Source organism: Coffea arabica, chromosome 10c (genome assembly GCF_036785885.1).
Source record: "Coffea arabica cultivar ET-39 chromosome 10c, Coffea Arabica ET-39 HiFi, whole genome shotgun sequence".
NCBI lineage: Eukaryota > Viridiplantae > Streptophyta > Magnoliopsida > Gentianales > Rubiaceae > Coffea > Coffea arabica.
Genome location: NC_092329.1, coordinates 45,412,967 through 45,428,021, shown reverse-complemented (window position 1 = coordinate 45,428,021; position 15,055 = coordinate 45,412,967). Strand labels below are relative to the sequence as shown.

The 15,055-nt window shown below is 33.1% G+C and overlaps 1 protein-coding gene across 2 annotated transcripts; it reads left to right on the top strand.

Moving 5' to 3' along the window:
* Positions 1 to 5,220: 5,220 nt before the first annotated feature.
* On the top strand, positions 5,221 to 10,370 carry LOC113714392 (F-box/LRR-repeat protein At3g26922-like). 2 transcript variants are annotated; one of them, XM_072068370.1, is made up of 3 exons: positions 5,221 to 5,679; positions 6,187 to 6,438; positions 9,710 to 10,370. In XM_072068370.1, exons 1-3 carry the CDS (start codon positions 5,461 to 5,463, stop codon positions 9,896 to 9,898), a joined length of 660 nt encoding a protein of 219 aa, XP_071924471.1. In that variant the 5' UTR covers positions 5,221 to 5,460; the 3' UTR covers positions 9,899 to 10,370. The 2 variants fall into 2 exon arrangements, with proteins under 2 accessions (XP_071924471.1, XP_027094002.1); XM_027238201.2 differs by having other exon boundaries at positions 5,222 to 6,438.
* The last annotated feature ends 4,685 nt before the right edge of the window (positions 10,371 to 15,055 follow it).

The window sequence follows — 15,055 nt, the reverse complement described above, 5'->3', positions numbered from 1 at the left end:
TTTGCTTATATTTTATCTCTTATTATTACAAACATGTGTTTAGTTATCCTCTATTAAACTTTGGTTTTAAGACTTTGATTTTAAGTTAGTGTGTATGATTTATTTTGATAATTTTTTGTTGCTGATTATTTGATCATTTATCCCCCGAACCAAAATTTTGCGCCCGTCACTGTTTGTGCATATTGGAATAAGCATGCTTGAAGGCGTCCACTAGTGCTGTATACATGCTTGCATTTCTCTATCGAGTGTGTGGAGCTATAATCGTATACTAATTCAAATGTGCACTCATAAAGAAAGAGTTGCACTTTTTTTTGGCTTAAAATTAAAATTATAAGTAAAAAATGTAAGGCATTCAAGGTCAAGTCAAGCGAATCTGGGTATAAATTTGTTTGAGTTCAGCTCCATAAACAAATAATATATATTTGAACAAATTTCAAACTCATTAAAATAATCAAACTTGAACATTAGGGAGTTCGATTAAATTAAACTCATTTCAGCCTTTAGAATATGTTGATTTAGTATAAAGTTGCGCAGCAAAAAATTTGTTCAATGGGGACAAAACTTATTGCAGATTTCTTAAAAGCTCTTTAGGACGTTATCCAACCAACTATAGATAATTAGGTAATAATTTTTCTTGTTCCTATACTATTCCATTTTCCAATTGTAGTTTCATTTTCTAACCTTCCAAAACCCTTAAAAAGTTTTGTGTTTACTTTTATATGACCGCCATTTACAATATAAGCAAGGTTGATACAAACTTCTGGTTCGAAAGAACTAAATTAGACTTTGGTATATAAATTTGCCATGAACGTCTCTCTCGCTCTAAATTTGCTTTTTTTTGAAAGTGGTAAGTATTAAAAAAAACAAACTTAAACACTTAAATCTTATTTGTTATTGTAATTGACTATCAGAAATACTTGAAGAAAAAAACTTTTTAAATTTGCTTCCATTGTAAATTATATTGATATTTCACCAATATAGCATGTAATCAAATGCTAAACCAATGAAACCCAAATTAGATTTTATTTGACAATTTCATGAAACTAATCCGACAAAAAATCTAATTTTTCATCAAATTTTTAGCCACGAATGATGTTCAATTTTTTGAAAATTTAGACAACAAAAAGAATCTTATTTTTTATGATAAAACTAGTCCGATAAATACTTATTTTTCATAAAAACTATAAGATGAAAATTTTCCAAAATTTTGAAATTTTATTTTTCTTCTAAGCAATAATTTTTAAACAACTCTTGAATCACATATAACTAAATCTAATTTAACATATATAACAACTAAATAAACAAGTAGCATGTTTTCATTAAGGTTGGCTTTGATACCACTTTAAGGAATCATAGAGATAAAGGCAGCGAAAATTTAAATTTTTTTTATCTCTTAGAGGACCTTTAGCATTGATAAATCAAATGCAACTAAAATGGATGTTCGAATATGTTACCTCAATCAACAGAGAAACATACAAACAGTTGGAGTGTTTGTCGGAATGGCAAGAGATCCACAAAACCGCTACATGAACCCCTTAGCCAAAACCTCCAAAACAGAATTAGTTCTTGCTAGTGCTAGCTAATTCTAAGACAATAACACACAAAAGATGGCAAAGAAAATTTACCCTAAACCCAACTACGGTTTCAGCCAACAGAGAGAGAGAGAAAGGAATGACTTCTTCCTTTATCTTTCTAGCCAAATTATGATATATTTTCCTTCAAAATTTTCCAGCAAAAATCTCACCAAAATTGTGTGTAAAACTTGTCTTGCCATCAAAAGTTTAAGAGGGTATATATAGACAATAAGTTCACCCGATCGTAATGGAAACCCGAAACTAATTTCCTAAAGCATTGGTTTTTGGTTTCATTACCCCTGTACAACTCCTTATATTGAAAGATTCAACCATAATTGCGACATTAGTCCCTTAAGTTTAATTTATCTCACAAATTAAATTATAAATTATAAAACTTATCTTTCAAATTCTTACTTGAAATTCATTTAATCTGGCTGAAGGAATTTTTAGTGTGTGTGACCCATTAGGTTCTCAAATCCTTATACTATATAAGATTGAGTTTTGGTCAAAGAATAGGTTGAATTTCAACCGCATAGGTAGGGGCTTTCTAGGAATGTGAAATGTTGTATATTAGTTTAAAAGATTCAGGTATAAGTTAAGGAAGCATGTATTTGGGTATGTTTACTGAAATGACCCCATTTTAATACATTTAAAGTTGTCATTAATGAGTCATTTGGGTATTGATGGAATGTGTAATTAGTGTGCAACTGTTTTTGCATTTTGTACGGCCCATATATGCTTGTATGTTGGTGTAATTACCAGAATATCCCTTAACTACCAATTATTCCCCTTTTCAGCCGCAAATAACAGTTTGAGATGTTGCTTTGTCTGAAATATTTGAATAGCAATCGGATTTAGGAAATGAGCTAACGATTTCCCTATCAATGGTAGGAAGCCATTTCTCTATCATTTATAATCTGCATTTATGAGCCACAAACGTTGGTCATTTTATCCCCTTTCCGCTTCAGGAGTTAAGTTTTCCCTTTTTGCCTTTGTCTACAACGATTTGCCTCATCGTTTTCTCTTCCATCTGAGCTCAACTTTGAAATTACCTATTATTTCGTCATTAATTACACCCAATTCAATTGCCAAACCGTTGGTATCTTAATGCCTAAACGGTTTATTATCAGTTTCACCCTGTTAGCATTCTAGAATTGGGATAATTCTATCTGGCTTCATACTAATTAGCTCAGAATGCTCTTCAGTTCCAGCTAGGCTAGTCAACGGGCCGGGTCCGGGTCGGAATTCATTATTCCAGACCCCGACCCAGCATACTATATCGGATCCGGACCCGACCCGTTTACCCGACGGGTCTTTACTCTATGTTTCGGATTCGGATCCGACGGGTCCCGGATCTGGATCTGGGTCTGCTTGAAAAAAAACTAACAAAATTTATAATTCCTAACAAAAATGAGAAAAAAACATATATTTATAAACTAATTTCTAACTAATACAAAAAAAATCAAATAAGAAAAGAAATCAAATTAACCTTACTCAAATACATCACCCTAATCAAATTATATTGATTAGGATCCGGATCCAATTATATTGATTACTCAAATACATCATCCGAATCAAATTATATTAATAAATATATATATTTTTTAAATTATTAACCCATTTATATCTGGATCCGGGTCCAATACAGGTCAGAATACTATATTCCGTATCTGACCCGTTTTTTTATTTGGCAAAATGGATCCGGATCCTGATCCGGATCCGGGTAACGGAATTAAATCCCTACCCATACCCGGATAAATTTGACGGATCCGGTTAGGGTCCGGGTCTAGACCCGGACCGTTGACAGCCCTAGTCCCAACTATTCCTGGTGGTTCAGCATGAGGTTAGATTTCACACCTCAATTTTTCAGTTCCTCCCTTAATTTTGTCGGTGTGTTCTTAGTACCTATAATTAGCGACTCTTATCGCGTTGTCTAGTTGCAAGATAGCATTTTTCGCGTAACCTAACCCCAATTGGTCTGGGTTGGTTATAATCTTATAGGTTTGGAGCAACAGCAAGAAAGAGCTCTCGGTGGGGATTCTGGAATAAGATTAGATTTTTGTGTTGCTCTGCCTTTTTGCATTATCAACGACCTTCAATTTGACACAGTTTTATTGTAACGCTGTATGAATTGATTGATTATATCATTTATTTTTTCATACTAAATTTTAGTTCTTCTCACAATGTACTATTATTTGTTCAACAAAAAAATCTCATTCCCTACAGGCACCAAACACCCGCGCTATGCGCGGACACTCCCCCTAGTACGTTGGTAATAAGAACGAGTTGTAATTCTTGATTAGTAAGAACTAGATAACTTAAATCTCCTTTTAAATTATCATTGATTTAACTAATCAATTGACATTCTTATAGATCAAAATTGGCATCTAGCAATACATCATGATCACCCAAATAATGAGAAAAGTCAAGTGAATGATTTCACCTTTCAACAAATGTTTACCATGTAAATAATATCCTTTTACGATACTTATTTCACTTTAATTATAGAATTGCCTTTCAACAAATGTTTACCATTTAAATAATATTCTTTTACCATACTTATTTCACATTAATTATAGAATGAATCGTGCCAATTTCATTATGCGATTAATGTTCTTATCTAATACCAAAATATAAATCCAAAAGAACAAATACTTAAAAACACTTTTTTAAGACTCATTCACTTAGTATTAAGATTTTTTGAACTATATTTCTACAATTGGTCATTAATGAGAGCTCTTCTTCCATAAAAGATAGTAAATCCTTAAAGATCATTCATTACCTTTCCATACTTCAAGTATATACCCATATGCTAATAATGTAAGCATTATTTTTACAAAAGTAATCATATAACAAATAAAGTACAATCATCCACACTCAAGATACTGTGATAATCTAAGTTCAAGAATCACTTACATAAAACATCATTTAAAGATTAATTCTTTTTGCACAAAAGAAATCTCTATGCAGATCAATATAGTGAACTTGATCATACCATCACGTAACCATATATTAGTTTAGGTATCTGACACATCACAATAGATGAGATCTACTACGTCCCTAATGGAAGCGATATAGTATATGCTAGTTTAACCATATTAATAATGTCTCATTCTTGTTAATATTTTGACTATAGATATTTTAGAATAAACTTTATACTTAATCAAATAAATTTCACCATCATAACACTTATGATTTCATTGATTAAGTTTATCCTAGAAACTTTATCATACAAGTATAAATGCACAAACAATCAATATGATAAAGATGCTATTTATTAATGTATAAATAGTTCAAGTATTTTTTTTTCATTTAGTATAATTTTTTATTCTTTTATATGAGAGGCTGAATATCATTTTTACCCTTAATTTTTTTGAGTTATCCTGCATGCATGTGTTACTTTCCCTCTAACGGGGGATAAAATGGGAAAACGAATGTTTCTTTAGTATCAAGTGAATATTCAAGGTTGTCACGATTAAAAGTACGGGAATTTATTCCCTATTATGTGACCGAGAAAAAAAATATCATTAACAAATATAGGAGTGCCAATAATAATTACTTTTAACAACTTGCAAGGGCCATTTCTCAAAATAAAAATCACGATAAGGCATGGAATTGAGAACATTTTATTGTGCAACACATCTACATAGAAACAAATATTTAGGTGACAAATTCTTGTTGATTGGAAAGAAATTACTTAGAAATGAGGAAAGAGACTTAGTCAACAAGCATAAAAGTCTTATCTTTAAAATACTAACTTTCTTATAGACTTCTGGCATTAGGTTGACTCCTAGCTTCAAACCAAGATCTGTGAGAATCAGCCCAGCACCAAAAAATAGAATTACAGATAATACTCTGTTAATTTCACCAAAATTCAGGTTGGCTTATGAAGAAATCATCCAAGAGCAAGCAAAAGTTCGTCAATATGAATCAAGACAGAATCAGCAACTTACCTGATTCCATTCTCTGCAAAATCCTTTCATTTCTCGACCTCAAAGAGTCTATTCAAACTATTGAATTGTCCAAAAGGTGGATTCCCCTCTGGACTTACCTTCCGGATCTCAACTTTGATTTTGACCGATACAGATTCCAATCTCCTTCCCCGGTATGGCAATCTCAACAAATCTTGCTTCCTTATACTCATTTCGTTAATCAAGTTCTTTCTCATCGCGACAACAGCTCAAGCATACATAAATTTCGATTAGCCTTTGGCGTTAGCGTTAATGTTGATCCAAGCTTTGTTTATAACTGTGTCGATTATGCAATAAACCATCAAGTTCAAGAACTTGATATAGCTGCATATCATTATCCCAAACCATTCCAATTTCCTCAATGCCTTTTCACCTGTCGATCCCTGCAAAAGCTTAGACTGAAGAGTTACTCTCAGAGCATGATTATACCAAAACCCTTTTGCTTACCTACTCTGAAATCACTGCATCTCGAACGCTTTGAGTTTAAGGATGGTGAACCCTTTTGTTTTCCTAAAGAACCCTTTTCGAGTTTCGAAAATCTTCAAGAGTTGACCTTAAATTGTTGCATAGTTGATGGTTTAGCCATCTCTGCTTCCAAGCTTAAGGTATTGGAATTGTTGTTTTATGGTTCTCTTCCTCAGTTTTCATCAGAATCGAAGATGGGAACTATTTCTGCCCCAAACTTGACTTCATTCAAGTTTGAGGGTCAAGTTTCTTTGGTTTGTGCTATGGAGGATCTTCCCTGTCTAGAGACGGTTTATGTGGACCTATACCCACTTCTCGAACGTCCATATACAGATCAAATCGAAGAAAAGATGCCCATGAATCTGATCAAGTTTCTGGAGCAGTTGAAAAATGCCAAATATGTTACTCTATCTTTGTCCACCGTTGAGGTAATGTACTATTTTACGCCGCCCTTTCCAATTTTCCTTTTGAAAGTCAAAGATTTTCATCTATCCATATTTCTTTATACTCCAGAGTACTAATTCAAATAGCACTCTTTTTAACTATTTTAATCAAATGGAAAAATGAATGCCATACCATATATTTCAGTTGTTATACAGGAAAAAAAGGGGTTGGTTGTAATTATAATTGAAATTAATGTATTAATGTCTTTTCACGTAAATTAAGGGAGTTAAGAGAAGTCTGGTTAACAGATATTAGAGTTCCAATGATAATTACCTTTGCTGAATTGTATTTCTAGTTTTCAAGAGCCGTTTCACAAAATAAAGTTGAGGATTACACACGTATAGATATATGTATAATCTGTGGGACATTGTTTTGTGGGAAAAACATATCTAGAATTGCTAATATATGATGGTAAACCAAGATTAGTTCTACTAGCTGCACTCTCAATATTCTCAATGATTTTCACGTTGCACTTTGAATTTTTGTTTGGGCACTTCATATCCTAAAGTTATTTGATTTCTATCGTATTGCATTTCAAATTTTCATTTTTTTCACCCTTGAAAATTTTATTTTGGATATATAGCATCGCCGTTTGGCATGTTTTAATAGACAAAAATTTTTTCTCAACTTTAACTACAAGAACTTGTTAAAACACTATAAATTTTATATAAAAAAAAAAACATATCCCAAAACATCCAATAAACACACCCCCATGTCCTTCTTCTACCCCTAACCATTTCAACCACTGTTGCTGCCGCCCTCACTTCATTCCACCGTTGCAGCCGCCACCTTCACTGCGCACTGCCACCTCCACTACCTTCACCTTTCCCTTTTTCTCCCTTCTCCTCCTCCCCCACCACCCCTTTTCCCTATCATCAGCCCCCATCACCGCCACCGCAGCCTTCCTCGTCGCTCTCCTTTCCTCCCCTCGCCTTCCCTTTCCTCTCCTATCATCCCCTGCTCCTTCCCTGCCACCTCTTGGGCTAATTGCTTAGAATATATGCCAAAAAAAAAAACATCGCACAAATATATTTCTGACACACTTAATTTCTAATTCTATACCGGCCGTGCTGACTCAGCACGGCCGCGGAATGAATTTTGCAGAAACTCTGCAAACATGTCAGTGGGTCAGCGGCCCACAAATTTTTTTTTTAAATGAGCATGTCCCAGCCGTGCTGACTGGGCACGGCTGGGGTAGGCAGTAAAAAAAAAAAAAAGCCTAGGGGCCCGTGTTAGTTGCAAACTTGCAATACATTGCGTTGTTGTGCCTAGTAGGTGGGGTTACAGGAGCAAGAAAGACTTTGCATTATTCTTTTACTGGTGGTGATTCATTCCTACACATTTATATGTCTTCCCTTAATTAACTTGCAATTTTTTCAGGGATCTGTTTGGATTCAGCATTTTTCGAAAAATAATTTATTCATTTACAATGCTACGGTAATATACAAAAAAAACTCAAAAAATACAATATCCAAATAATATATCAAAAATAACTCCAAATATATAAATATATACATTAATATATATTTTGTATATTTGGAGTTATTTTTGATATATTCTTTGGATTTTATATTTATATAAACTCCAAAAATACTCCAAATATTTTTTATATATAAATATATACATTAATATATATTTTGTATATTTAGAGTTATTTTTGATATATTATTTAGATATTGTATTTTTGGAGTTTTTTTTGTATATTACCGTAACATTGTAAATAAAAAAATTATTTTTCGAAAAATGCTGAATCCAAACAGATCCCTGAAAAAATTGCAAGCTAATTAAGGGAAGACATATAAATGTGTAGGAATGAATCACCAGTAAAAGAATAATGCAAAGTCTTTCTTGCTCCTGTAACCTCACCTACTAGGCGCACTAGTAGTTACAGCAGCTAATGCACAACAACGCAATGTATTGCAAGTTTGCAACTAACACGGGCCCCTAGGCTTTTTTTTTTTTACTGCCTGTCCCAGCCGTGCCCAGTCAGCACGGCTGGGACAGGCTCATTTAAAAAAAAATTTGTGGGCCGCTGACCCACTGACATGTTTGCAGAGTTTCTGCAAAATTCATTCCGCGGCCGTGCTGACTCAGCACGGCCGGTATAGAATTAGAAATTAAGTGTGTCAGAAATATATTTGTGCGATGTTTTTTTTTTTGGCATATATTCTAAGCAATAAGCCCACCTCTTGTCTCTCTCCCCCTCCCCTCTTCCTTCCTCTCCCCCTCTTCCCCAACTCCCGCCCGCACTCCCCCCTCATCCCCCTCCCTCCCCGCCACCAGATCTGGTAGTGGTGATGGGGAAGAAGAGGGGGGTAGTGGTAGGTGGTGGTGGAGGGAAGACAAAGGGATAGGGGTGGCGAGTGGTGGAAGGGGTGGTGGTGATGGTTGCTTGTCAGTGCAATGACAAGGGTGGATGAGATGTGGTGGGTGATGGAGCTTTACAAATATTCTCCAGACTCTTCAAATATGCAAAGTTGTTGTAAAAATTCTACCTTAACAAACTCTTAAAAAACACACCATCTAAATGGACCTGTTATCTTGCACACAAATTAATGAATATTTGCAATATATGCCCACATACCATGCTGCCCTTTCTCTGGCTAAGACTGGCTAAAGAATGATTCAACGCGTGTGCCTTTTTGTTTTTTTTGTTTTTGGTTTTTTTTTTTGTGTAAGCCCAAACTGTGTGCTTTGGTTTTCTTGCATTCATTTACTAGTTAGCAACCTAAATCCACAAAAAAAAAAAAAAAAAAAAAAACTAGTTAATGAGATTTGATTGAGCGACAATTGCGCTCCAAAAAAAAAATTATTGTGATAATTTTAGGGTCAAACTATGCAAAATAAAAGTTGATAGTACAAAATTTAAAACAGTATAAACTTAAGAGTCTGTAAAGTGGTATCAGCGTTTATAAAGATCGCTTTCAACATTTAGTTTGTCGCTAATGTAGTAGTTGTTGTTGTTGTTTTTTTTTATTTTTTTATTTTTTTATTTCTCAAATTTACGTGCTTTATTTACTCAATTTTGTCACTATGAAGTGTATTTTCTGTATACATTGCGGGACAATCATCGGATTAGATAGATATTAGATAATTAAAAGGATCTTCAAAGCCCCCTAAAGTATGGAAATCATGATCTTTTAGAAAACGAATTTATTTATGCTCCTCCAAGTTATTTACATGGAAGGAAAATGAACTCTCGTTTGGCTAATTTTTCAATGTAACTTGTTATTTTCTATTACTATTTGCCCAAAGGTTCTTGCTATGGAGTCCATTGCTCTCGAAGATCACCCTTCTCCATTTCATAATATGAACCGTCTAAAATTGATAACTGAACCAGCTTGGCAATATCAAAGCACAGTTCCCCCTCAAAATGTGATGAATTACTTGACTGGGGCATCTTGTTTTGGTGACTCTCTTGTGGTGGAGTTGGGTAAAGCCTAAAGGTGCTTTGTAGTTGATTTCTCCTATGTAATTTACACAAGTCATTTTAGATTAGAACGGAAAAAAAAAAAAGATAAGTCATTTTAGGCATATATTATTAATTTAGTGTCTGTTTTCAAGCATGTTGTAGAGGCATCTGTATTCACAACCACATATTCATAAGTCAGCAAAATTAGACTCAAAATAGTAGTAATGAAAACTCTCTCTCTCTGTTTTTTTTTTTTTTTTTTGGTTCTTCTTGGGTTGAAGAAAATTTAGTGATCTTGCCTTGGATAACTTTAGAAAGCTATCAGGAAATTAACTCCACCAAATTTAACTGCATATGCTCTACAGATAACATAGCGACAATAACAAACAAGAGAGAGAACATTACAAGAGAATTGAATAAAAATAACGTAGGTAACAAATCTTCTGTCTCATTTTTTATACTACTCCCTATTTCACTTTTTATTATATTGTTATTTGTATTTTACAAAAAAAATTTTTTTTGTTTCCTTAAAATCTGATAACTATTAACTAAGTAAAAATAAATGCAATAATTTGAAAAAATCAATATATAATAAAAATTAAAAATATAACAGAAAATTAAAACAAATCTCATTTTTGTGTATTTTGAATTTTTAAGTTTATTAAATTTTGTGTATTATTGAAATAAAAAAAATTAAAATATGATATTTATGAAGAAAAAATAACAATACAATAAAATATGGAACAAAAAGTAGCACAGGTAATAGGACAAAAGATCTGTTGCATCACACGCATCCCTATTCCTAGCTATTTTATACTGATGATTGTGTATTTAATACCAATTGTGTCCCATGATTAAAATGACATGGTTTTGCTATGCTTTACCAAAACTGATTAAAGTCTGCTTGCCAAAAGCCAAGCCCAATAAAGCATTTGGGCTAATTTAGAAGCCGCCCCAATGTTGTAATCAGAATAGTCCAACTGAACAGAATGGTTTAAAGATGAGCAAACGATGTGGTTGTGGCAAATTTCTCAGAATATTGCTAAAATCAAAATTTGTCATAATATTGGTGTGATTTGAGAATTGTTTCTAGTTTAGGGGTCGCCGCATTTACGACACGAGGCTACCAATAAAAGTAGTATTAATTTGTATTTATTTTAGCTGACTTTAGTTTTCTCAATTTTCTTCCTTTTTTTTCAAGCTTTCGCCGCTCATGAGTTGCAAATCATCTCTACTGACATTCACCACGACCGTTCATCAAGATATGACAGGATATGATCAACGGTCTGCGGCACTCGACGATTTTTTTATTTTTCCTGACGCAGCAAATTAATTTGTGGCGTCAGTTTTTTTTTCCCTGACCCCTAAAGAAACCCAAAATGAATGAAAATTTAAGTTTTTTTTCCTAACCCCTAAAGAAATTCAAAATAAATGAAAATTAAAAGTATTTTTATTGGAAGCCTCACGTCGGAGATGCAGCGATCCCTAATTTGGAACTCACCCTCAAACCGCACCAATTTTCTAACAATTTTCAATTTTGACAATATTACAAGAAATTCGCCGGTGATTGGTATGTTTGACAGTGACAATTAAAGATTCTGTTAATTGAATTAGTTGAGACAGTGAGTTCCCTTTTCCTATCCCCTAACACAATTCTATTGATTGCCAAAACATTTTTTTTATAATTTTTTAAAATCAGTTTTTTTTTTTTGGTTTGGGTTAAAGGGATTTTTTTTTAATTTTTTTTTGAGTCAAACCAACATAATAATATTATTTCCATTAGTACAAAAAAAAAAAAAAAAATCTTCAAAACCCTTCCAATTCAGAGTAATTGGAAGCTGCCATGATTTGTAACTTTTGTGTATAAAAGGAATGACAAAAAACTGAGGTGCCAAAAAACTCGCTAAAGTTTTTGAGATTCTTATAGCTAATGTTCTATTTTCACAATCTCTCAATTCCTTTTTGGCTTAACGTTTTCTTTTTTCAAGCAAAAAAATTCTTTTTTGGCTTAACCCCTTAACCGTTTTTAACGGTCAAGAAACACAAAACGCCTTCCAATACTCTATATATTCGACACAAATCAAATCCATTTCTTCACCCCCTCATACTTCACTGCATTTTCTCTCTTCGCAATAACCTTACCAGTCATAGTTTCTTCTTCTTCTTCAAAGTTTTTTTTATCAAGAAAGTGAAAAGAATCAAGCCCAGAAATTTTAAGAAGGAAAGGAAGAACAAAAAAGGTGATAAATTGATCAGAATCTCAAAGAAAATGTCATCAGAAATTCAAGCACTGCACTCAAAGACGCATAATTCGCACAAGATTCGTCAACGGCATGACTGAAGGCTAGGTCAACTCCAAATCATTCTTTGATGATAGTGTTTTCTTGAATTAGCCAGTTTGATGTTTTAATGTTGTTCATACATCATCCATCCCACTGACTGAGCAATTCATTTAGAGTATAAAGCTTTAGGTGATACTTAGATGTCACTGCTATGTCCTAGTCCATCAAATTCTTGTTGGGGAATTGAAACTTAGTAGGAGTTGTTGACATTCATTCTTTTTGGGAGTTTAGGATTAGAATCGTAACTTCTTAGTCTGATCGCATGTATGCATGCTTGATCGAAGCCAATCAACTAGTTTAAAGACATGATGATGTATCAAGCTTCCCAACAAAGAAATTTGCTTCACGTATTGTCTATGTGTATTAATTAATGCTCCGTTTCACTCTGTTTTCTGATGCATATATTGAAGAAATGCATTTTTAGTTTGAAAATAATCTGAATAATGTTAGCAAAATAATAATAAGGAACAATATGAATGAACAATGTTAACGAGATAATAATAAGGAACAATGTTAATGAACAATGTTGCCAAATAATTTGAACAATGTTTACGAATTAATAATAAGGAAATGGATAGAAGCTTGATCATGATAAGTACCACTATTCTAAGAAACTATTTTAAGAAGTTGAAATGTTTCCCCAAAATTAAATAAACCCACTTCTTATAAACAAGAAGGAACAGCAAAATACAAGGAGTAGAGAGAATAGAGTGAACAGGGAGGAAAGAATGAGCTACCAGGAAAGTCCAACTGGAGTTTATGTTGTATGTACTTTCTAAACTAGGAGAGCCTAACATTTATAGGTTGCACGAAAAGAAATGCTATAAAAGATAAGATAAAAGGGACGATGCTTCGGAAACATTGGAAGCTGAATTTTGTAACGTTCGGTTGTAGAAGATAAAATTTTATCAGTTTGGAAGAAAATGTGTAGAAAATAAAAGTTTATCCATGTGTAAGAAATTTGTTATAGATGAAGTTGTGGAAAGAGTCAAAAACTCTATCCATTCAGGTAAGATAAATTATTGCCAAACCAAAATGGAAATTTTATCCGTTTGGAGGAAAACTTGTAGAAAATAAAAGTTTATCCATGTGTAGGAAATTTGTTGTAGATAAGTTTGTGTAAAGAATCAAAACTCTATCTATTCAAGTAAGATAAATTGTTGCCAAACTAAAATGGATTAAAATGAAACTAGGTTGTGCTTAACCCACGTGCAGGGAGGTGCAAATCCACTAATTTACATTGGATTGGCCCAACTCAATTTCCCTTTTATGTGCGTGAAGTCACACTAGTTATTAACTCGCTACAAGCCCAATAAAAAAGTTAAACATTATAAAATGATTGAAAGTCGTTTTGATTTTCCAATGTGGAACAAAATTTTTGAATAACAACTACTTACAATAATCTTCCTTCTATTTCAAAAGATTCTGGACAAAAATGTAAAAGATCTGCTGGATTTGTCTAAACTCAATGCAATTAATTTGGTATCTTTTGGACTATGAACCAAAGTTAGACTGACAAAATATGACCTACAAAATTATTGATGAAATATGAATTTTTATGAACCAATAACTCTCGATATATGACAGAAATTTTATCAATCACATTGGAACCCGAAATTTGTTGTTCAACGCGATTTCATGCATTTAGACTGTATGCTTGCCTGCTTATTCATGAAAACTCCAAAGATTGGACTACAAAATCTTATAGGAGCGGCCTTACTCCACTATCATATAGGTGAATTCATCAAATGTATACTGTTTAAATATAACTTCCTAAAAGAATACAAATTCATTAAGACTTTTAAACTCAACCTCATGACTATTAGCAGCCAAAGCACTTATCTCGGTAGGGACTTAAATTTAAAGTACTTCACGGTCAATATTGACTTGTTATTACCCATATGAACCTATTTTATGGAATCTCCAATCACATGGGTTGGGTTACCAACTCTATTGATAACTTGTTGACCCAAGGCCCATTTCCTTTATAATTTGAAGAATTAATTTTCTTCCTATAGGTTTAGTCAGAAGATTGGCTAAGTTCAACTTTGACTTCACAAAATCAATGGAAATTATTCCATCTCTAAACAGTTGCTTTATGACATCATGTTTCAATTTCATGTTTTGGCCTTTATAATTATAGGATTTGTTTTTAGTAGCAATAATTGCCGCTTGATAATCACAGTGTATGGACACGGGAAGTAGCAGATCCTTAGTTGAAGGACTATCGGTTAAGAAGTTTCTCAACCAATCAACCTGAAAACTAGCCAGCTTCATAGGTATGAAGTCTGATTCTGTAATTGATCTAGCAATGATTGTCTGCCTGACTAATTTTTATGCTATTGCACCATCACCAAGGGTGAAAACAAAATCATTAGTGGATTTGAATCAGAAATCCAATTATTGTCACTGTAACCCTCTAATATTGTGGGAAACCCACAATACAGGATAATATAATTCATGGTACTTCTCAAATATTTCATTAGTACAACTAATGCAAATCAATGCTCACGATTGGGATTGTGAGTATATCTACTTAGTCTACACACAGCATAAGCTATATCGGGCCTTGTAAAATTCATTAAATGCATCAGACTTCCAATAATTTGAGCATATTTAGGCTAAACAACTGTGTCACCATTATTTTTCTTTAATTGAGTGTTAGTATCATAAGGAGTGCTCATAGGTGTCAGTGTCACATTAAAAGTTTCAAATTTTCTAAGAAGTCTTTCTGTATAATGTTCTTGTGACAACATAATACCATCATTTCTCCTGATAATTTTAACAACTAATATTATTTTTGTTTCACCCAAATCTTTCATGTCAAAATTAGAAGACAAAAAACAT

Excerpts from the sequence above, each read along its gene's own strand:
- LOC113714392 (XM_027238201.2), top strand. The coding sequence starts at position 5,461 with ATGAAGAAATCATCCAAGAGCAAGCAAAAGTTCGTCAATATGAATCAA. Across the intron at positions 6,439-9,709 it reads TATCTTTGTCCACCGTTGAG|GTTCTTGCTATGGAGTCCAT; the intron begins GTAATGTACTAT and ends ATTTGCCCAAAG.